At 53.5% G+C, this 18,148-nt stretch overlaps 8 protein-coding genes across 8 annotated transcripts; 4 read left to right on the top strand and 4 right to left on the bottom strand.

Moving 5' to 3' along the window:
• BJX67DRAFT_390002 (glycoside hydrolase family 71 protein) lies at positions 1 to 1,672 on the bottom strand (the record flags this gene model as incomplete). The annotated part of the gene is made up of 4 exons (XM_071034576.1): positions 1 to 715; positions 766 to 897; positions 945 to 1,473; positions 1,535 to 1,672. 4 exons carry the CDS (start codon positions 1,670 to 1,672, stop codon positions 216 to 218), a joined length of 1,299 nt encoding a protein of 432 aa, XP_070883508.1. The 3' UTR covers positions 1 to 215.
• Positions 1,673 to 1,994: 322 nt separating this feature from the next.
• BJX67DRAFT_222906 (Zn(II)2Cys6 transcription factor) lies at positions 1,995 to 4,126 on the top strand. The gene is made up of 3 exons (XM_071025770.1): positions 1,995 to 3,315; positions 3,370 to 3,826; positions 3,879 to 4,126. The coding sequence occupies exons 1-3, from the start codon at positions 2,435 to 2,437 to the stop codon at positions 4,050 to 4,052; spliced, it is 1,512 nt and encodes a 503-aa protein (XP_070883509.1). The 5' UTR covers positions 1,995 to 2,434; the 3' UTR covers positions 4,053 to 4,126.
• A 681-nt stretch (positions 4,127 to 4,807) lies between these two features.
• Positions 4,808 to 6,217, top strand: BJX67DRAFT_361366 (general substrate transporter). Its single transcript, XM_071029855.1, has one exon. The coding sequence runs from the start codon at positions 4,899 to 4,901 to the stop codon at positions 6,126 to 6,128; it is 1,230 nt and encodes a 409-aa protein (XP_070883510.1). The 5' UTR covers positions 4,808 to 4,898; the 3' UTR covers positions 6,129 to 6,217.
• BJX67DRAFT_383783 (Alpha/beta-glucosidase agdC) lies at positions 6,169 to 9,087 on the bottom strand (the record flags this gene model as incomplete). The annotated part of the gene is made up of 6 exons (XM_071033523.1): positions 6,169 to 7,066; positions 7,124 to 7,232; positions 7,286 to 7,771; positions 7,820 to 8,135; positions 8,189 to 8,808; positions 8,868 to 9,087. The coding sequence occupies 6 exons, from the start codon at positions 9,085 to 9,087 to the stop codon at positions 6,169 to 6,171; spliced, it is 2,649 nt and encodes an 882-aa protein (XP_070883511.1).
• Positions 9,088 to 9,417: 330 nt separating this feature from the next.
• BJX67DRAFT_361369 (uncharacterized protein) lies at positions 9,418 to 11,081 on the bottom strand. The gene is made up of 2 exons (XM_071029856.1): positions 10,235 to 11,081; positions 9,418 to 10,184 (listed from the first exon to the last, which is right to left on the bottom strand). Exons 1-2 carry the CDS (start codon positions 10,871 to 10,873, stop codon positions 9,615 to 9,617), a joined length of 1,209 nt encoding a protein of 402 aa, XP_070883512.1. The 5' UTR covers positions 10,874 to 11,081; the 3' UTR covers positions 9,418 to 9,614.
• Positions 11,082 to 12,833: 1,752 nt separating this feature from the next.
• On the bottom strand, positions 12,834 to 13,513 carry BJX67DRAFT_373885 (uncharacterized protein; the record flags this gene model as incomplete). Its single annotated transcript, XM_071031462.1, has 3 exons — positions 12,834 to 13,027; positions 13,082 to 13,334; positions 13,376 to 13,513. 3 exons carry the CDS (start codon positions 13,511 to 13,513, stop codon positions 12,834 to 12,836), a joined length of 585 nt encoding a protein of 194 aa, XP_070883513.1.
• Positions 13,514 to 14,498: 985 nt separating this feature from the next.
• Positions 14,499 to 16,710, top strand: BJX67DRAFT_222985 (translation initiation factor 4B). Its single transcript, XM_071025772.1, has 7 exons — positions 14,499 to 14,687; positions 14,786 to 14,842; positions 14,892 to 14,936; positions 15,000 to 15,002; positions 15,080 to 15,160; positions 15,229 to 15,510; positions 15,566 to 16,710. Exons 1-7 carry the CDS (start codon positions 14,684 to 14,686, stop codon positions 16,600 to 16,602), a joined length of 1,509 nt encoding a protein of 502 aa, XP_070883514.1. The 5' UTR covers positions 14,499 to 14,683; the 3' UTR covers positions 16,603 to 16,710.
• A 984-nt stretch (positions 16,711 to 17,694) lies between these two features.
• BJX67DRAFT_383787 (uncharacterized protein) lies at positions 17,695 to 18,083 on the top strand (the record flags this gene model as incomplete). Its single annotated transcript, XM_071033524.1, has 3 exons — positions 17,695 to 17,829; positions 17,891 to 17,911; positions 17,976 to 18,083. 3 exons carry the CDS (start codon positions 17,695 to 17,697, stop codon positions 18,081 to 18,083), a joined length of 264 nt encoding a protein of 87 aa, XP_070883515.1.
• Positions 18,084 to 18,148: the final 65 nt, after the last annotated feature.

Raw genomic sequence — 18,148 nt, forward strand, 5'->3', positions numbered from 1 at the left:
GGAACCGATTATGTCAGGTAATGGAGCTTTGGGCGCTTAGAGAATGGCCGGGATGCGCTGTTGACGGAGTGGGGCCAGGATTTCGTCTCCTGATGAGTCTTCATCCCAGCCTTGAGGATCGTGTACTCCTCCAGGATCACCCGTGGACAGGACCTCTTATTTCAAATAGGAATTTACCTGTACAATTAATCCGACCCCTTGCGAAAGGACCCCCATCAGAAAGATCCAACATAAGCATTGAAGTTATAATAGTCGCAACTATCCTGGATATCCAATCCTCCATCACCACCCAGAATCTCCTCTCCATTCCGGACGACCGAGAAAGACTGGACCCCAACACCCATGGTGAAATTGGTTGTCACAATTCCCGCATCCACCTCTACCGAGACGGAGTCCTGGGAGCCGCTTGTGACGGTCAGTGTAGCCGGCTCCGTGAGCAATGTGGCGACAAAGATCCGATCCGAAAGCAAGTTGATTCCGTTGGGCGGCCCAAGCGGATCTTTCGAGCAAGTCACTCCCTTCGGGGTCGGCCGATACCAGTATACGAGCTGGTCTGACTCAACGGTGGGAGTCCTATCTCCAGCCTTGTAGGCGGCGATGTACGGCTTAGAGATGATGCGCCAAGCGTCATGCGGGAAGTCCTCAGTCCACTGCGAGGAGCCGTCGTCCGAATGGCTGGCAGAGTAGGGACCGATATAGTGGGACTCTCCGTAGTCTACACTTCGTTACTCTCACTTCTCGGCTAGGTTCTGAGGGGGAGCCTACCATTCCAAGAGATGATTTCGATCAGCTCCGGCTGCATTTCAAGCATTTGTTCCCAGCGCACGGTGATAAGGTCCTCGCAGATGAACACCCAATTCTTGGTGTTGAAGTGGGTTGAGAACCAGGGTGAGACAGCTTTTCATTCATCAGTGCCTTCGTAAACATTGGGAATGGAGACTTACGCGCCATGTATATCTTGTCCCCGAGGTTCTGGATAAATCTATCATCCCAAATTGTGGTCATCGGACCAGGTATAATGCTGTTTCCCCCGTCGGTTGGCCAGGCATACCAAGAGAAGGCCCCGTCAATGGAGGTCGTCGCTGTACCCGACCACGCGGGGTCTTGAATATTTGGAACGGCGAAGATCGGATGCTCCACTGCACTTTTCACTGGAGCCCAGTTGAAGCTGTCGCCGACAAATGTGCTCACGAGCGCAGCACCGTTATACTGAAACTGGCCGGGGTGGGTAGTATAGTTCTGCATGATGGAGGTGATTCGTGCGGTGTCTCCATTCGACCAGTACGCGAAATCAAAGGAGATAAACACTTTGAAATCGACTTGCGCGGCTGCCTCGTATGCAAACGCCAGCTGCTCATCTGTGTAAGAGTCGATGCTGGCGCAGTTTAGGGCGAATGCGTCAATGCCAATGTCTTTCGCGAGCTCCATGTCCTCTATCCAATTGTCTACTGTGTAATTTTCGACAATGCCGACCTGCGGTAGCACGAGATTAACATTGGCTAGGGTTATACCCCGACTAGTTGGTATCACATACCATGAAGTGCGCCATGACATATCTGTTCGAGTCCTGGCGAGTGGCGAGCTTATTGGTAGGTCCTGGCAAGGAGAAGACTGGGAGCGCGCCGGCCAGAATAGCCAGCGCGGTACAACAACGGATGAAGATGTTCTGCATCATGTGAAAGCTCTCTGATGGTATGCCAATCCGTATACTCTTTGAAGAAGTTGGGCGCACTATATAGGCATCAGTTCGCTGTTTCGGCGAAAATAGTCCCTGAAACCGGAGGATCGCCTGATACAGTCGTTCACCCCGTGGGGTTGCATTGCTCTCCTGGTCTGCCAGGAGTCCATCCTCGCGGCACGCTCATTTTTCTCCAAGAATGGTCAATCAGCTGTGTGATAGTCGGTAAACTGTTGGCAAGAGACTCTAAGAGCTATGGATCGGCATTTCCTCATCATCCAAGGCGCGACAATCCGCAGCCGCCAGCGTATGCAAATCGTCCGAGAACCTGTCTCTATCCTTCTATGCGGCCTGGAGAATCCTGTGAAACATTACCCCACAGTATATTCACATTATTTCAAGCGAGGAAAATATCTTGGAGAATGTGAGGCACTGAGTTACCCCAACTTCCCCCAGCCTTCCCTGTTTGTCTTCAAGCACCCAAGCCCTAGAAGCTCTTCCCGCATTTTCTATAGCAACAGCCTTGGAACCTCCATGGGCAGTGGCAACCAACGAGAAATTCAAGCGAGATTCAACCCTTACTCGTGGCAGATTGGATGCCCGATATCACTATAAACCCGCACATCATCTCTATCACCATCGCGACATACAACGAAACAACTGGATGGCGACGGCACCCTGGCTTAATAAATAGAGTGGCCTCCTCCATACCTACGCAAGACAGCAGCGACTCCCAAGAAAGAAACCCAGAACAAAATGCAAGCCTGCGACATCTGCCGCAAGCGCAAGGTAAAATGCGACCGACATGCCCCCTGCTCCCGATGTCGTCGTCTCCGCCAGCAATGCACGTACACGGACATTCTACGCAAGAAGGGCCCGAAGTTCGTGCACAGGTATCCGAGGATTTGTACGCCGAGTGTCGCGTATATATCGACGATCGCGACGGAAACACAACCGCCGGTGTATATCGGTACAGAGCTAGCAATGAATGGGTTCCAGTCTGGTGTGATGCATACGGCTATGGGGACGGAAACGGAGACGGGAACGGGGGCGGGGGATGGGTCTGAGGAGTTGGGCTTGGATTTGGGTCTGAGGAGCATAACTTCAGTGCATCATGTTCGTGGGCCGGCACAAGAGGACGTGTTGGGAGACTTGGCTCTCTACGTAAAGACGCAATACCCCCTTCTCCCCGTCGTTGATATTCGCGAGCTACGTCTCCATCCTCACTCGGGACGCAATCCGCCGAAAGATGCGTTCCTCTACTCGCTTCGAGCCGCGGTACGTGCGCACTCGAGTCTCTCCCTGGCTTCTAGCCCTTCGACATCTGAGCATGAACGTGCCTGCGATAGACTTTTACGTGGTGCGCTTCTGGCTCGAGCGCACTGCGATGTATCCCAGGTCCAATCCCGCTCGGCACACGACGCCGAAGACAACAGATACAAGCTGCTGAGCTCCTTTTTCCTCTTCATGACGTACTGGAATTTGCAACGAGAAAAGAACGCCTGGTGGTATCTGCGTGAATGCGTTGCCCTTCTTCTGTCCAGTCGCATGCACTGCGAAGACGAGTATAGAAGTCTTGAGCCACGGGAGACCGAGTATAAGCGGAGAGTCTTCTGGGGCGTGTTCATCGCTGAGAGGTAATTCCCTCTTCTGCACTTCCCTTGGTCAGGACTGGTTGACTGTCGGCGCAGGACATTTTGTTTACTCTACGACAAGCCGATCACGCTTCGACCGTGGATAGAGCCGCCAACCCTCGCAGGCTTCTTCGACCAAAAAGGCATTTTGCCCGGCTTCGTGCGTCTCGTGACCCTCTTTCGGGGTGTCGACGTTGACTTGTCAGGAAGCTGGACAGCGGTTGGCTTTGTGACACCCATTGCTCTCACCCTCGTCACATCTCCCGCGGCGGATAACGACGATGACATCGAAGGAGGGGTATCAATCCAGGCTCTGAATTTCGCCATCACGAGGGAATGGCTACGGGCAAAGATATGGAAATTGGGGATTCCTCGGCGGCGATCTTCCGAGTTTGTGGCGTCCAGGGCCAATTCCATTTGGCGGCTGGATGAGCCATTATTTGCCGGAAGGGCCATTCTTGAGGTATTACGGAGCTCTCAGGGTGTCTTGGAAGAGGCCTGGTGTGGTATATTGGTACGTAAGCTTTGGATCAGAAGACGACAGAGTGTGAGGCTGACGTGTGGAGGATCAAAAACTCTACGACGTCTGCGAGTGCCTGTGCGACATATTACCAGCCATGCAGGCACGAGGACAATCTGAGGAAACAGAGTTTGATCAGGTTCTTCGAGGGCTTCTGGAAGTTTTGTCGGTGTTCCCGGGGCGCAGTGCGTCTCTCCTGAGCCACGCCTACGCGCGATAGACAACCCTACCTCTCCTTGAGAACGTCGTACGACAGAGGAGCATGGCAATCTGCGATGTAACGAAGACGATGGCAGGCGATCCGAGAATTCACAAATTAGTGGTCAATCATTTCCCCGTAAGGCTTGTCAAGCAGCCCTAAATCTTATTACCCCGCCTTCTCGTCTTGGGGAGGAAGCCCAGAAGTTTCAGGAGGAAGCAGTTCCAGCGAGAATTTCGGCGAGGTTAGCAGAAAGAAGAAGCCATGGCGTACGCTGTACCACATATCTCCCACTCTCCTCTTGGCCACTCAATTCCGTCCCTGGTCCAGGTTTCCGGATGCCTCTTAACAAGGGCCGGCCTCCTTGAAAGCCGACCCTTGACTATAGAACGCTGCAGACTGATTCGATGCACTGAATGAATTGCGAACCCAACCACATAGACCCATACCCACTATCTAAGTTTCCGAAGCGCATGCCCCCGGATGAACGACGATATGGGGACCAACCTGGACGTGGATAACGCGAGAGAGTTCGACCTCGAACAGGCCCGTCGCGGGACAGAGCAGGAGCACCAGCTATCCCTGGGCGAGGGGTTAAAACGGTACCGCAAGGCCGTAGTCTGGTCGATGCTATTCTCGCTGGCGATCATCATGGAAGGGTACGACAAGACGCTGCTGCAGTCGTTCTTCGCGTTTCCAGTATTCGCGCGAAAGTACGGCGCGCCCACCAGCCCCGACGGAGAGGCTGAGCGATACGAACTCACCGCGGCGTGGCAATCCGGTCTCAGTAACGGTGTCTACGTCGGCGAGATAGCGGGACTCTTCGTCACAGGCCTCGTCGCCGAGCGCGTCGGGTATCGACGCATCATGGCCGGTGCGGCTGTGTCCCTGGTTGCGTTCATCTTCATCCTGTTCTTCGCGCCGAATCTGCCGACCCTGCTTGTCGGGGAGATCCTCTGCGGCGTGCCCTGGGGCGTGTTCCAGACGGTGACGACGGCGTACGCGGCGGAGGTGTGCCCCGTCGCGTTGAGAGGGTATCTCACGACGTACGTGAACCTGTGCTGGGTGATTGGGCAGTTCATTGCGACGGGGGTGCTGCGCGGATGTCTGCATCGAGACGACGAGTGGAGCTACCGGATTCCATTTGCATTGCAATGGCTGTGGCTCCCCTTTATCCTGGCGACCGTGTGGTTTGGCCCGGAGTCGCCGTGGTGGTTGGTGAGGAGGGGGAAGAAGGACGAGGCCAGAAAAGTCCTCGACCGGCTGCACAACACAGCAGGCGAGAAGGAAGCACAGGCTCGGCTCGACAATACCCTCGAAATGATGGTCTACACCTGCGAAATGGAGAAAGACCTCGCGGCCCGTCAATCAACTCACTCCTTCGCAGACTGTTTCAAATCAACAGACCTGCGCCGCACAGAAATCACCTGCGTAACCTGGGCCATCCAAGCCCTCTGCGGCTCCTCGTTCATGGGCTACTCGACATACTTCTACCAACAGGCCGGGCTGGATGTATCCCAATCCTTCAACATGTCCCTCGGCCAGTACGCATTCGGGGTCGTGGGGACAATTTTCTCCTGGGTTCTGATGACCCGGTTCGGACGCCGCTCGTTGTATATTGCCGGGTTATTCGCGCTGACACTGACCCTCTTCGCTGTGGGATTTACGTCACTCGCAGACTCAGACTCCGCGGCTGCGAGCTGGGCCATCGGGAGTCTCCTCCTCGTCTTCACGTTCACGTACGACTGCACCGTCGGGCCGGTGTGCTATTCGATCGTCGCTGAGATCCCCTCGACGCAGATGCGCGCGAAGACGATTGTTCTCGCGCGCAACGTGTATAACGTGTTTATGATACTGAATGGGGTGATTGTGCCGCGGATGCTGAACCCGACGGCGTGGGACTGGAAGGGGAAGACCGGGTTCTTCTGGGCCGCGATAACGGTTGTTCTTTTTATCTGGGCGTATTTTAGGCTGCCAGAGTCGAAGGGGCGGACGTTTGCGGAGTTGGATATCTTGTTCGAGAAGAAGGTTGGTGCACGCCACTTCAAGGATACGGAGGTTAGCATTGGTGATGTGCAGGTTAGGCCTACCGAGTAGTTATGTACATTCTCCGCGAAAGGAATTCCAATCCGTCAAACTATGCCACATCAACACTCCCGGGTCCGGAAAGAGACTGGTTAACAGCAACACGGCGCTGTTCAGTCTGTTCTCCTAGGACCGTGATCGACTCGATGGTAAGAACCGTGGAGAGCATAAACACCCCATCGAAGCTCAGCCGGCCGTTCTCGTAGGTAAAAGTCACATCCAGCGTCGCCGGTTGATTCAACGACTCCCCATCGTCCAGATACAACACCCCGGATGCCCTCCCATCCAAACCAGGTGCAATGATCAATCGGAACGGCTGCTTCCTCAACTCAGCTGTCGTGTTCGCACTGCTCGCGCGCACGGGAATGATACTCCCGCCCCTCACATGCAGCGGGATGTCCGTGTACGAGATATCCGTCAACGTCACCACCTCTCCTCTTCCACGGACCGGACGCCCGGTATACCAGTCGTAGAAGAGGTCGTCCGGGAAATAAGCATCCACAGAGGTACTATTCTCCTCCGTCACCGGGCTAACAAGAAGCGCGTCACCGTAGAAGAACTGCAGGTCGATTCCATACGTCTTCGGGTCATCCGGGTAAGCAAAAAACAAGGGCAAAAGCCAGGGCTCTCCGGTTACCGTCTGCCGATAGAACAGGGTGTAGACGTAATCGAGCATTTGGTATCGGATCTCAATTGCCTTTCTCGCGGCTTCCGCGACCAATTCCCATCGGTAGAACTCCTGGCCGATCATGCCGTACTCGTTATGATTTCGGTAGAAGGGACTGAAAGCGCCTAGCATGGCCCAGCGGGAGCAGAGCTGCTCAGTCGTGTTTGCAGAGAAGCCGCAGACATCGCTTCCAACAAATGGGACCTGGAAGATAGATGCGAACGCAAGCATCTGCGCGATTGAAATGCGGTATTTCTCCCAGGTGCTGGCGTTGTCTCCGAGCCTAGCCTTTAAGTTAGCAGTTGCTTTTTAAATTTGAAGTCTATATTGAGGAATATACCAGTGGGCTACCTGCGAACCTGCGCCGGCAAACGTGCTGCGCGTGATGACCAGAGGTCGTTTCTCAGGGCGACGGTGCAACATAGCCTCCCGGGAGAGCGAACTCATCACTAGATACCATTAGCCTACTGCCAGATATGCGTACCAATTACCGGGAACATACTTGATCCATATAGATTGTGAGTATCATATTCCACAAGTCCGTTAGCGTGGACCAGATCTGTACTGATCGTATGGTTGCTGATAGACCCAGCTGCATTGGCGATCTTATACGGCGGGTCAATCAAGTCGCGGCCTCGGAGCCCTAGTTTCCTGCCAGTTCCATGATGCGCTTCATCCTGACGACCGTTCTTTGCAACCCATCTCTTGTCGTTTTCCGGCTGAAATACGCCAGGAAATCCTGGGAGGCTGCTGGGATTCGGCCTAGCCGGTGGCGGGTCAGGAGGGAAGTTGTTCTCCTCTGCCCATGCAGCAGGGTCCAGGCAGGGCCAGTCGCAGAAGTTCGCTGCTTCATTCATGTCAATCCACAGAGCGTCGATATCCACGCCATTATCGGGATTGAAGAAGAGGGCGAACTCGTTGATCCAGTAGTCGCGAGTATTAGGGTGGAACCAGTCCGGGAAAACGGTTGGCCCAGGCCAGACAACAGCTGTCATCTTAGTTTCTAGAATAATTCAGATAAAAGGTGGGAGATTACCTTCGTATAGAGAGCCATCTAGATTGCGCAGGAATATGTCTTGCTCAACACCGCGCGTAAACGGAGGGTCATCAGCGTGCGCTACCGCCGGATCGACCATCACGATATAGTGTTGGTCGTGTTGATGAAGATAGTCCACCAGTGCGCGTACTTTATGCAGAGGGAACCGCTGTGCATCAAGTGTAAATACCTTCCTCCGATCCATGTAATCGATATCCGTCCACATGGTCTCCAAGGGGATATTCGCTTGACTGTAGTTGTGGACAACTGCGGCGACCTCGAATATGTCTCGATAGCCATAGCGACATTGATGGAACTGAAAACATTAGCATCTTCGCCGTGCATACCGTGTTCCACAACAAAACCTACCCCAAAGCCCCAGTACGGTACCATAGCTGGCAGCCCGGCAACTTCAGCATACTGCATGCTCACATCTTTCGGACTGGGTCCCGCCAGAAAGTAAAAGTCAAGAACACCACCCAAAATGTTATACTCCAGAAACTGAACGCCGTCGCGGTCTTTATCAATCTTGACATCCATCCCATTGGAACTCAGAAGGAATACCCCGTGGGTTCCCGTCTGCCGATGGTCCATATACACCGGGTGAGCGCCGTAGAGGTTAGTGCCCGCAGGGACCGTGTACGAGTCACGGTTCCACAGCGTTCGAGTATAGCCTGTCGTGTTTAGTCGAAGCGGGTCACTGTGTTCTCCGATACCATACAGGTTCGGGTCCTGCGGAAGAGAGGTACGGAGATTCACGTATTGGGATTCGAAGATGAGATTGCTTCCAGAGGAGTTGAACAGAGTCTCGCCATTGCCGACTCGCGTGACCGCAAAGGAGAACGGGTACTCTTCGAAGGAGAATTCGATTTCTGGGGAGCCTTCATTCCTACATGGTCGATGGTCCACGGAAGGTCTGGGGAAGACCGACTCTGGCACCTGATAGACTTCTTCGTCGGCATCGTAGACAATAACGTGAAGCCGTTTCTCTAGTTTTTGCAGAGCCTTTAGAAATACACCAGAGACACAATTGTAAGAGTTGACTCACCAGTTTCATACTCGACTTGCAGCTTCAAGTTCCGAATGTCTGTGCCGTACGCGTCGCATGGTAGGCCAGCCAGAGTCAGATCAGCGCTCAGTCCATGGGGATGTTCTTCGACATTTGTAGCCCTATATCCAGGGCAGCCCTGTAAGAATAGCTGCTGACTGGCACTGCCGCGCACCAAGGCCATCAAAAGCCCTAAAGAAAGAGCCTTGGGAATCATCATCGTTAAAGTCACAAAGCGTTGTGCTCTCCAACCCTTAACTCGCACATGAGCTCCTACTTATAGCTTCTTCCACATCCAAAGGAGGCTTCTCGCGCTATTTCCCGGCGCAATGTACTCCAAGACTCCCACGGGTGTCTCAGTTGAGTCGACCCACGGGGATTCGCCGAGATGCGAAGTCTGTGTTCTCTTCAAGCAACTCCCCTTGCGTCGTCCTAGGGTCCTTGTCTGGGATGCACTTCCTGTACCCCGGGAGCGGATTATTTTCAGTGCATTGGCAGATTAAGATACCTCAATTGGTTATTCTTGAGAAAGTGAGAGAGATTTAATTCAGCGAAAATTTCAGCGAGGGTGAACCACGCTCCCGAGACCCCGAGACCCATGAGACCTACGCGAGTTTCTATACTCACCCGTAGGTAATCGTACACGAGAAAGAAGCTTAAAAAAGTTCACTGGGCACATTCAAAGACACGTAGTCCATCCGAGATACACTGATCCCGTCTTTCTCTTCTGTGGAGAGTGTTACATTGCTATACTCCGGCAAAAGCTGCGGAGTACCCCGCTGAATGGGATACGTGAGCTCCCAGAGCGAGGAAATCAGTGGACATCCCGTCCGGTTCTTCTCCACGTCCTGAAAGTCCTTCCCCGTTCCCCGATAGGAAATGCACTGTGCCAATGTCTAACTCTGGAAAGAGGTCGGAGAGATCTGCCACTTCCTCGGTCGTGTGCAAAAGATGTTCTTGAATCTCTTCCCCATTCCACTGGTAGCCGGTCCGATAGTCCGCGGAGCCACCGTCTACCTTGTCGGGTCGCGATATTTCATGAACAGCGGACGGTCCTTCGGATCCCGAGGAACTTTCGTCACCTTCAACTTCCGGTAATGCTTTTCCTAGAGTTGGCGTAAAGTCCAACTGTGCCATGCGGGCATGTAACCTATCCAGTCTCTCGGATTTCCCTCCAGCAACAAGATTCAGTAAGTGCTCCAACGCTACCACTGCATGCCGCGGACCCCAGGCAAACCCATCATATGGTTTCGTTAGTGAGGGGACATATACAAGAACATCAATTAACGAGTTTGCCAGTTGAAATAGCTTGATTTCCTGCGTCGCTTCGTCTCAGCAGTGATCATCCTACACGAGAGGTCACATACCATTCCATAGCCGTGTGGACGGACCGAGTCGAGCGACGCACCGCATATCAAGGATAGAAAGTTTCTCGCGATTATAAACGGATAGCTCGGAGCAAAAAACGTATTCGATGGTTCGGATGTCAGCATGAAGTGTGATGCTGAGTACTGCCACAGCAGTGAACTCAACCAGGCCAGAGTGGTCCAAATATCCACACGTTGGACTTCGTCAATGATGGGATCTTTCGTAGCTCCTGTTTGGAGAGCTTCTTGAATGTCCCTTATTCTGGCTTTCGAGTAGGTCGGATGTGGCAACGACAGATACGGTGCTTGGATCAGGGGCCCATCAATTCGCGTGAACAGCCGGACCAGATTGCAAAAGCCGGTCAACAAGGCCGGAACTGAGTCTCCGTCACCACCAGGTACCGGCAGATCGTCTATCGTCCGGAGCGTTATGGGAAGTTCATGCTGCATGCAAAATGTGCTGCGACGGTTAGGAAGTAGAACGCAACTGCAGATGCTTAGTGATGCTTGGTGATGCTTACCGTTCTGTGACCAAAAGGATCCAATAGATCCGGAGTCTGAGTTGGTGCTTCTCTGGCTGCGAGACTTCGAGTTGCTGTCTGTTTCCAAGGCCGAGAAGGTGCGCATGGGTAATGGCATCGCGCAATGCGAATGTAGCAAGAGGGATCTGGTCTACATTGGCATAATACATGTGCAAGAACAAAGACGTGAGAAGGGACTCCAAACTGGCGTTTTTTTGATAATCAAAATCAGCCCGAAATCGGATACACTCGCACACAAAGTCACTTGAGGTTACGAGGAACGGTTCATGTGGTTGAGTATGGCCCGGCAGTCGTAACTGGGCTAAAGTCGCCGCGCAAAGCGCCGCTGCAAGGGCGTAGTGCTCAGTGTTCTCGGTGTCAATAAGTTGGGCTTTCAGAGCGTTTGTCGATACAATGGGCCACACCGTGTAGAGCTGGCTTCGAAAAATGTCGATGTACGTGTAGTAAGCCGACAGCGAGATTCTACGCCGGGCCGGCGTCGGGTCGTCCCCCGGCTCAGGAGATGCTGAACTGTCGTCAGAAGCTGGAAGGGGAAATTCTCGCATGGAACAGCTCTTCTCAATGCCGAGATTCTTCTGCATGGCCTGAACCCTTGCGTTGGTTGATCTGCGTGGACCCTTTGGCCCGCGTCGCTTTCGGACCTTTAGATAGGTGCACGACTGCTCCCGACGCAGGCAGGTGCTGCATGGGTTCTTTCCATCGCATTTGACTCTCCGAAAGGAGCACGCATCACAGGGGAGAGTTAGAGGCATGACGAGAGGAATACAACTCCTGCGCTCTTGTTGGGCAAGCCGATGAGAAGCTGAGGATGATAAGAGCTCCGTCCATATCCTTAGCGATTCCGACCCCTGGGAATGAGGGGACCCTGGAGCACTAATACTAATGGCATCCTCCACTGGATCGACGAGGGTAGTCAACTCTCTCGTTCGTATCTTCTGCGCCACAGAACAGGGTCGTGAGAATAGTATATCCCGCACCGCTGATCGTCCAGGGCTCTGGCCCCATCGCCCGCCGGGAGTGTTGACTCCGATGGCCAAGAAAGCGGGGCATTGGAAGCAGGACAAATGACAGCAGGAAAATTCTCCGACCACTGACGCCCCAGAAAGCATGTCCAAACTCTCGTCGTCTCGCGCCTGTGTCACAGAAGGTCGGTCGATGCCCTGAAAATTGCATCAACCCCGAAGTTCGGCTGGTCATTCCGCAGCGGTCCTGCAAGCTGAGCACCCAGCTAACACCAGCCCAATGGAGGGCCAGGATTATTCAGGGTTATGCCTGCCTTGTATGCCGGAAATGCTATTTCTTGGGGGTGCCAGGCAACCACATGAGCATCAATCACATTGTGTGCCCCAATGAAGGCTCGAGATTGCATGGGAACACGCCACGCATCTGGAGAAGACTTCTAGAATGGCGCAGAAGGCGGGTTTCTGTTTTCCTTCTCCAGCCAGATGTCTTGGATGTGTGTTACTGAGGGTTTTCAAAGCGCTTGGTCTGGACGTCAGAGTCACCACTTGTCAAGAGCGAAGATCTCCAACCAAGAGTCTGTCTCTCCCACGCGAGCAGGCTGGCATTCATACCAAGAATCCGAAAAGGGCTTAATGCAGAGCAGCCTGATGCTTCCTCCTCTCGCAGAACCAGAGAAGAATGCCTTCAGCAACTTTATTTTACGCAAGGACAACTGGCTATTGGATACTAAGCCATCTCATCTCGCTTGCTGGTCCTTGAGTAATTAAACCTTGGGATTAGCGTCATGTCAGAATGTGGTGCTTTTCTCCATGGTTGCAGTCGGCAAGCGGCAAACACCTGCATCTCGGCTTCCAACTTACTATCTCCGTCTCCACCCACATCGTCCGATCGTGCGATGAATAACCTTGGAAGATTATTCTGAAGGCCTTGTAACCCCGCACACATCTCGCAAAGCAAAGTTTTATCGCTCTTCCCCTCACAACCCCGGACGGCTGGGATCTTTCAAGCCTTCAACCGGAGCATGACCGTTTCCCTGTCGCCTCCTTCATCTACAAGTCCTCGCAATATAATGCGCGACGTCCGTTACCAACCTTTCAAACCCGTTCATACCTAACGCGCTCCCTATCCCCCTTTGGTTTCTCTTGGCTCATCTTAAACTTCCCCTCAATCCGATCAACTTCTACCTCCATCCCCACAATGGCCTTCTTCAGATCGTTCGTAAAGCTTGCCGGGATATCGTCCAAATTCCAGGGACCCTCCCTCCCTTCCTCCCCCGTACACCCCATGACTCCCCTCTCAGAATTATCCGAAAGAGCATACAGCTAGCTCATGAGAAACGCACCCGCCTCTTCGCCCTTCGAATCAAAGTAGATCTTCCCCTCCCGTAGACCTGGACGGCAGCATAATTTTGCTGACGCAGGTGCCATCTCGGCGTAGAACTTCGGCGTGACGTAGTGGTGGTACGGTCCGTTGAAGAGAATCAGCACTTCATGTTCGAGGGCCGATCCCGAGAGTAGATCCGAGGAGGCGAGGGACTCGAGCACCGCCTTGCATTGTGGGTTTGCGCGGGCGAGGTGGCCCCTCGGTTTCACTTTCTGGGGTGAATAGAATCCGACTCTGAGGGTCAATCTAGAACCCAGAGAATATGGCTTGACTGGAGATGCTGGTAGTCGGCAGATGGGATGCCCTTTGTAAATATGCCCACGGGGCTGTCCTGGATGAAATCGGGGAGGGCTGCCGGAGAGGGTTCGCTGTACATGGATTGAGAGTACATTTTGTCTTTCTTTGAAAGGACACCGGTCTTTTCTGAGAAATAGGATCCGTAAATTTGCCTATATATACCAGATACCGGCGTACGAGAATCCCTATGGGAGTAATACACCTCGGATATCCATAGGCCATTAGGACAACGGCCACCCGAGTATCGCCTATTGATTCCAGAAGGTCGGCGGGTCAGATAAAGTCGGCAGCTTAGATGAAAGATGCGACTGAGCCCTAGCTGCCGAAGTCATGAGAAAGCTCAACGCGTAAAGCAGAGTTAAATGTGACGCCAGACATGAAGTTCCTTGTAAGACTGGCACGCTCCAGAATTACGCCTCCATAATGAAGTCAGGCAGTGCCAATAATTCCGATCAGATTTACTTCATGTTGATGAGGGACTCAGTAGATATCAACACTGCTATTTATGCCCCATACTGGCCTGGCTCGGATGGTCGGAGTGGCGGAACAGGAACCTGGTTCCTGAAAACCAGGGCAGCAATGTATCACGTGGAAGCTGAGTCATGTCAAGGTGCCATCCAATCAGGATGGCTCGTGATTCAACCCAGCAAGACCTGGCATTGTGGAATTCGAAGGTGACTTGCATTGAATGATCGATAGCTACTCAGACATATAAGGCAATTGTTCAGTAGATCCGCAGGAGAGGTGATTGTGCAGCCGGAAACAAAAGTAGATGTGGAATCCAGGCTGCAGGGGGTAGGTCGGTCAAGGGCCGAGGGGTGCAAGCGACAAGACTGGTATAGGGCGGACGACAGCAGTCTGAACGAGAGGTAGATATCGATAAGATGATGGGCAAATATTGCGAAGATAGGAGGACCAAACAATGATGGGGGGATTGCCGCCACCCTTTGTTAAGAAGCCGGAGAGGAAAAGCCCTGGGGTTGAGCGGGTTCTCTGGGTCGAGGCGCAGACGGACGGACGAAGCGCACCAACACTTCTGAGAGGCTGACTTTTCTAGCGTCATCACTAAAATTTATCCTCACGCATTAACCGTCCGACTTCCCCTCTGCTCTTCACCGCGGAGCTTTCTGCACCATCCTCCTTCCAAGGCCACTCGTGAACTTCCCTCGTCGGAAGTCTCTTCGCTGACTCTACCACTCTACTTTTTGTGAGGCGCGCGCAAGTTGTCCCTTGGCGCGTTTCCGATTTTCGATCAACCGCAATCATGGGTTCGTCTCGACCCCTCCCACTGCCCGCCCTCTATCGCTCTTGCCTCCCCAATACCTTTATTGTCAAACTTTGGAGACTGACAGATGGCTTTGTCTAGCGCCCGGAAAGCAAAAGGCCCAGAAGATGTCCATAGGGACCTTCTTGGCCGATGAGAGTAGGTTCCGAGACCTCTCCCGGCGCACACACATGGCTAACGGGTGTAGACTTTGGCTCATGGGCCGATGAGATGGAGGACATGCCCTTGCCTGGTAAGTGCTACAACGATCTTTTCTGTCGCTTGACGGATGTTTGCTGACGCTACTGTATTATAGTTGGTAAGCGAACGCAACCCTTCGCACACACACCCACACCACACCCTCCAGCCATATACCCGTCGTCTAACACTTCCCAGCTCCCGCTTCCTCGGGCTTTGGATCCGATCGCCGGCCCCCTCCTGCAGCCGCCGCTGGATTTGGTGGAAGTGGCTTCAATGGTACGACTTCTGTTTTGCTTATTGTGGATCCGGATTGCGAGGATATATGTTGACCGTTTGGTGAAAAGACCGCGGCTACGCCGTGAGGGAGCCGCTTCCGCTGCCTACCCAGCCCCCATATACCGCCCATATCGGCAACTTGTCTTTCGATGCCACCTCCGATGATATCTCGGAGCTCTTTGCCGAATGCGGTGTGACAAATGTCCGTATCGTGGAGGACAAGTTGACAAAGAGCCCCAAAGGTTTTGGTTATGTCGAATTCGAGACTGTTGACGGTCTGAAGAAAGCCCTCGATCTGTCTGGAGCAACTCTTCAGGGAAGGGCGATCCGTATCAGCATCGCGGAGCCTCGTAAGTCTCCTATTTGATGCGCAGTTGCGGGCACAGGCATTAATATTTGCTATAGCCAAGGAACGTGACGTGAAAGAGCTTGACTGGACCCGCAGGGGCCCCTTACCGGAGGCTCCTCAGCGCCGAGTACCCGATCGCGCCTCCTTCGGGCGGAACCTTGACAATGTCTCTGATGCTGGCAGCGAGCCGCGACGTCGTGGTGGTTTCGAAAGCGACGGCAAAGTCCGTGATTTCTCCAACTGGGAACGCAAAGGCCCTCTTTCTCCCCCTCCTCTGAGAGAAGGTGGCCGCCCCCGCAGCAACGATGGCCCTGGTTTCAGAAGAAGCTCGCCCGCGTGGGGAGAGGGACGCTCCCAGGATGGCTCAAGGCCTCCCCGCCGCGAGATCCAAGAACGCACCCCCACAGCCGCCGAGCTTGACAACCAGTGGAGAGCCAGGATGAAGCCTGACCCCTCGCCAAAGGAACCCAGCAATCCCCCTTCACCCGTTGCCGCTCCTGCCGCTCCTGTTGCTGCTGCCGCTGCTCCGGCTCCGGCGCCCGCCACAAGGCCCAAGTTGAACCTCCAGAAGCGGACCGTGACGGAGACAACCAGCCCCACCCCCGCCAGCGAGTCCCAGTCGAGCATCTTCGGCGGTGCTCGACCAATCGATACTGCGACCAGGGAGAAAGAAGTTGAACAACGACGTCAGCTAGCACTACGTCAGAAGAAGGAAGCAGAAGAGAAGGCAAAGGCCGAGAAAGCGGAGAAGCAGCGAGTCGCCAAGGAGGCGGCCAAGTCCGAGAAACCTGGGTCTACTCTCGACCCCAACGGTAGAGACACAACTGAAACTCCTCAAGGCGGAAAGAATTTTGAGATCCTCCGGCGGGCCGGTGAGGACGAGAGTGGTATGGCTGCGGATCAGGACCAGGAACAACAGGCTGAGGCTGCTGATACCGCCGCCGGGACCGCCGATGCGCCAAAGGTGGACAAGGCCAACGGTTCCTGGAGGGCTGGGCCTACATCCAACGAGAACGCAGCCGACGACGAAGGCTGGAGTACCGTCGGCTCAAGACAGCGCAACAACCGCCGTGGTGGCCGCAACCCTGCATAGATTCATGGATACCCCACTCCGACATTCACCATCACTTGACCGAAGCATCGCACTATCTGCAGAGAGAGAACACGTCTCCGAGATACAGTCCCCATCGAGTCTCCTATGGCGCCTAGGGCGTGGGTTCTTGACACACCTCTCCGTACTCGCTCTTTGCATTGCTGGGGTGCCTTGTGGTTATGTTGATAGCCATCTGTCTCTTATTTTGCTTCCATCATGCCATTCGCCTTTACCACTCCTATCCTACCTCTTGAGATCTCACTTTGGTTTCAGCATCTCTTCGTTGCGCAGGCTAGATCTGTGGCTTTTACGTCTAGCTATTTGTATCGTTGTTACGCATGTCGAAAAGTTTGTCATCTTTTCCTTCTCTTGTGTTACCAATCTTGTCTCCGTTCATCCAAGCGGATGACTTGTTATGCACCGACCCTTGATGCCGATGTGGAGAGAGACTTCTACATCGGCTCCCTAGCCTCCCCTCATATTTTATCCTGTTTGGGTCATGGTGGGCGTGTGGAGTCTCCTTTCTTGTTCTTCTATCAGAGATGTCCGTTCACGAGACAGCCATGCGAGTAAGATCACGACTCAACGCGATGCGTAAAGAGAATGAAAAGAGCACGATACGTTAATTTGACACCTTCAATTCACCTTGTTCCCTGTGGCCACTTATTTGCTCCCGTCCTTGATCGCTACCATAGTTTGTATGAGTATCGGCAACCCGAAGTTGTTGTATGAAAAACTTGAAGCCTAATGCTCTCCATGGATGCGTCACTCGATTTCCCAAGTAGACACTCTGCACTCCTCTCAATATCCTTGTATCCAGCGTTCGTCTCCAAGGTCGGAGATCGCGGATCGGATCGACGAACACCGGCAGGAATGCCAATCCCATTCGTCAACTTTTTCAGATTCGTTCTTTTGGTTTCCTGCAAACCCCTCCACACCAAGACTGAACCATCAGCTAGCCGCAGCTCTCCAATTCCCCTCGCATGAACTGATTATGCCGAAATTTTCTCTTCTCACATCGTGTTTCCTACCAAGCTCCAGTTCATTGCGATAGCAGCTATACCTCCCCCATCGCAGTCAGTTTTCGCTGCTATGGCGGGGCGATCACAATACGGATACTGTGAGCCTCAGGAAAACATCAGCACTCCTTCACGCGCACCATGGAAGATTGAATTTCGCTCCTCGAAGGGGTTCGTGACCTGGGTTGTGGCTATTGCTGTCTTTACGGTGCGTCCGGTGTAATCCGATGAATATCCAACGCAGCTAATCGACACCATCGTGGCTGTAGGATGTCTTTATATATGGCATGGTAGGACCTACTCCCCCCAACGTTCAAAAATCTTTCATCTCAAAGCGCATACTCACTGCGTCAGGTTATCCCGATCCTCCCTGAAGTGCTCAGGACCCGCATCTCCATCCCAGAAGACGAGCGTACGCCTCTCACTGCCTCCCAAACCCAGTCATACACCACTCACCACTAGTTTCAGTGCAAAAATGGATGTCAATCCTCCTCGCAGCCTTTGGCGGTGCTCTCTTCATCGGCTCG

Source organism: Aspergillus lucknowensis (assembly GCF_044049455.1).
Source record: "Aspergillus lucknowensis strain CBS 449.75 chromosome Unknown BJX67scaffold_40, whole genome shotgun sequence".
NCBI lineage: Eukaryota > Fungi > Ascomycota > Eurotiomycetes > Eurotiales > Aspergillaceae > Aspergillus > Aspergillus lucknowensis.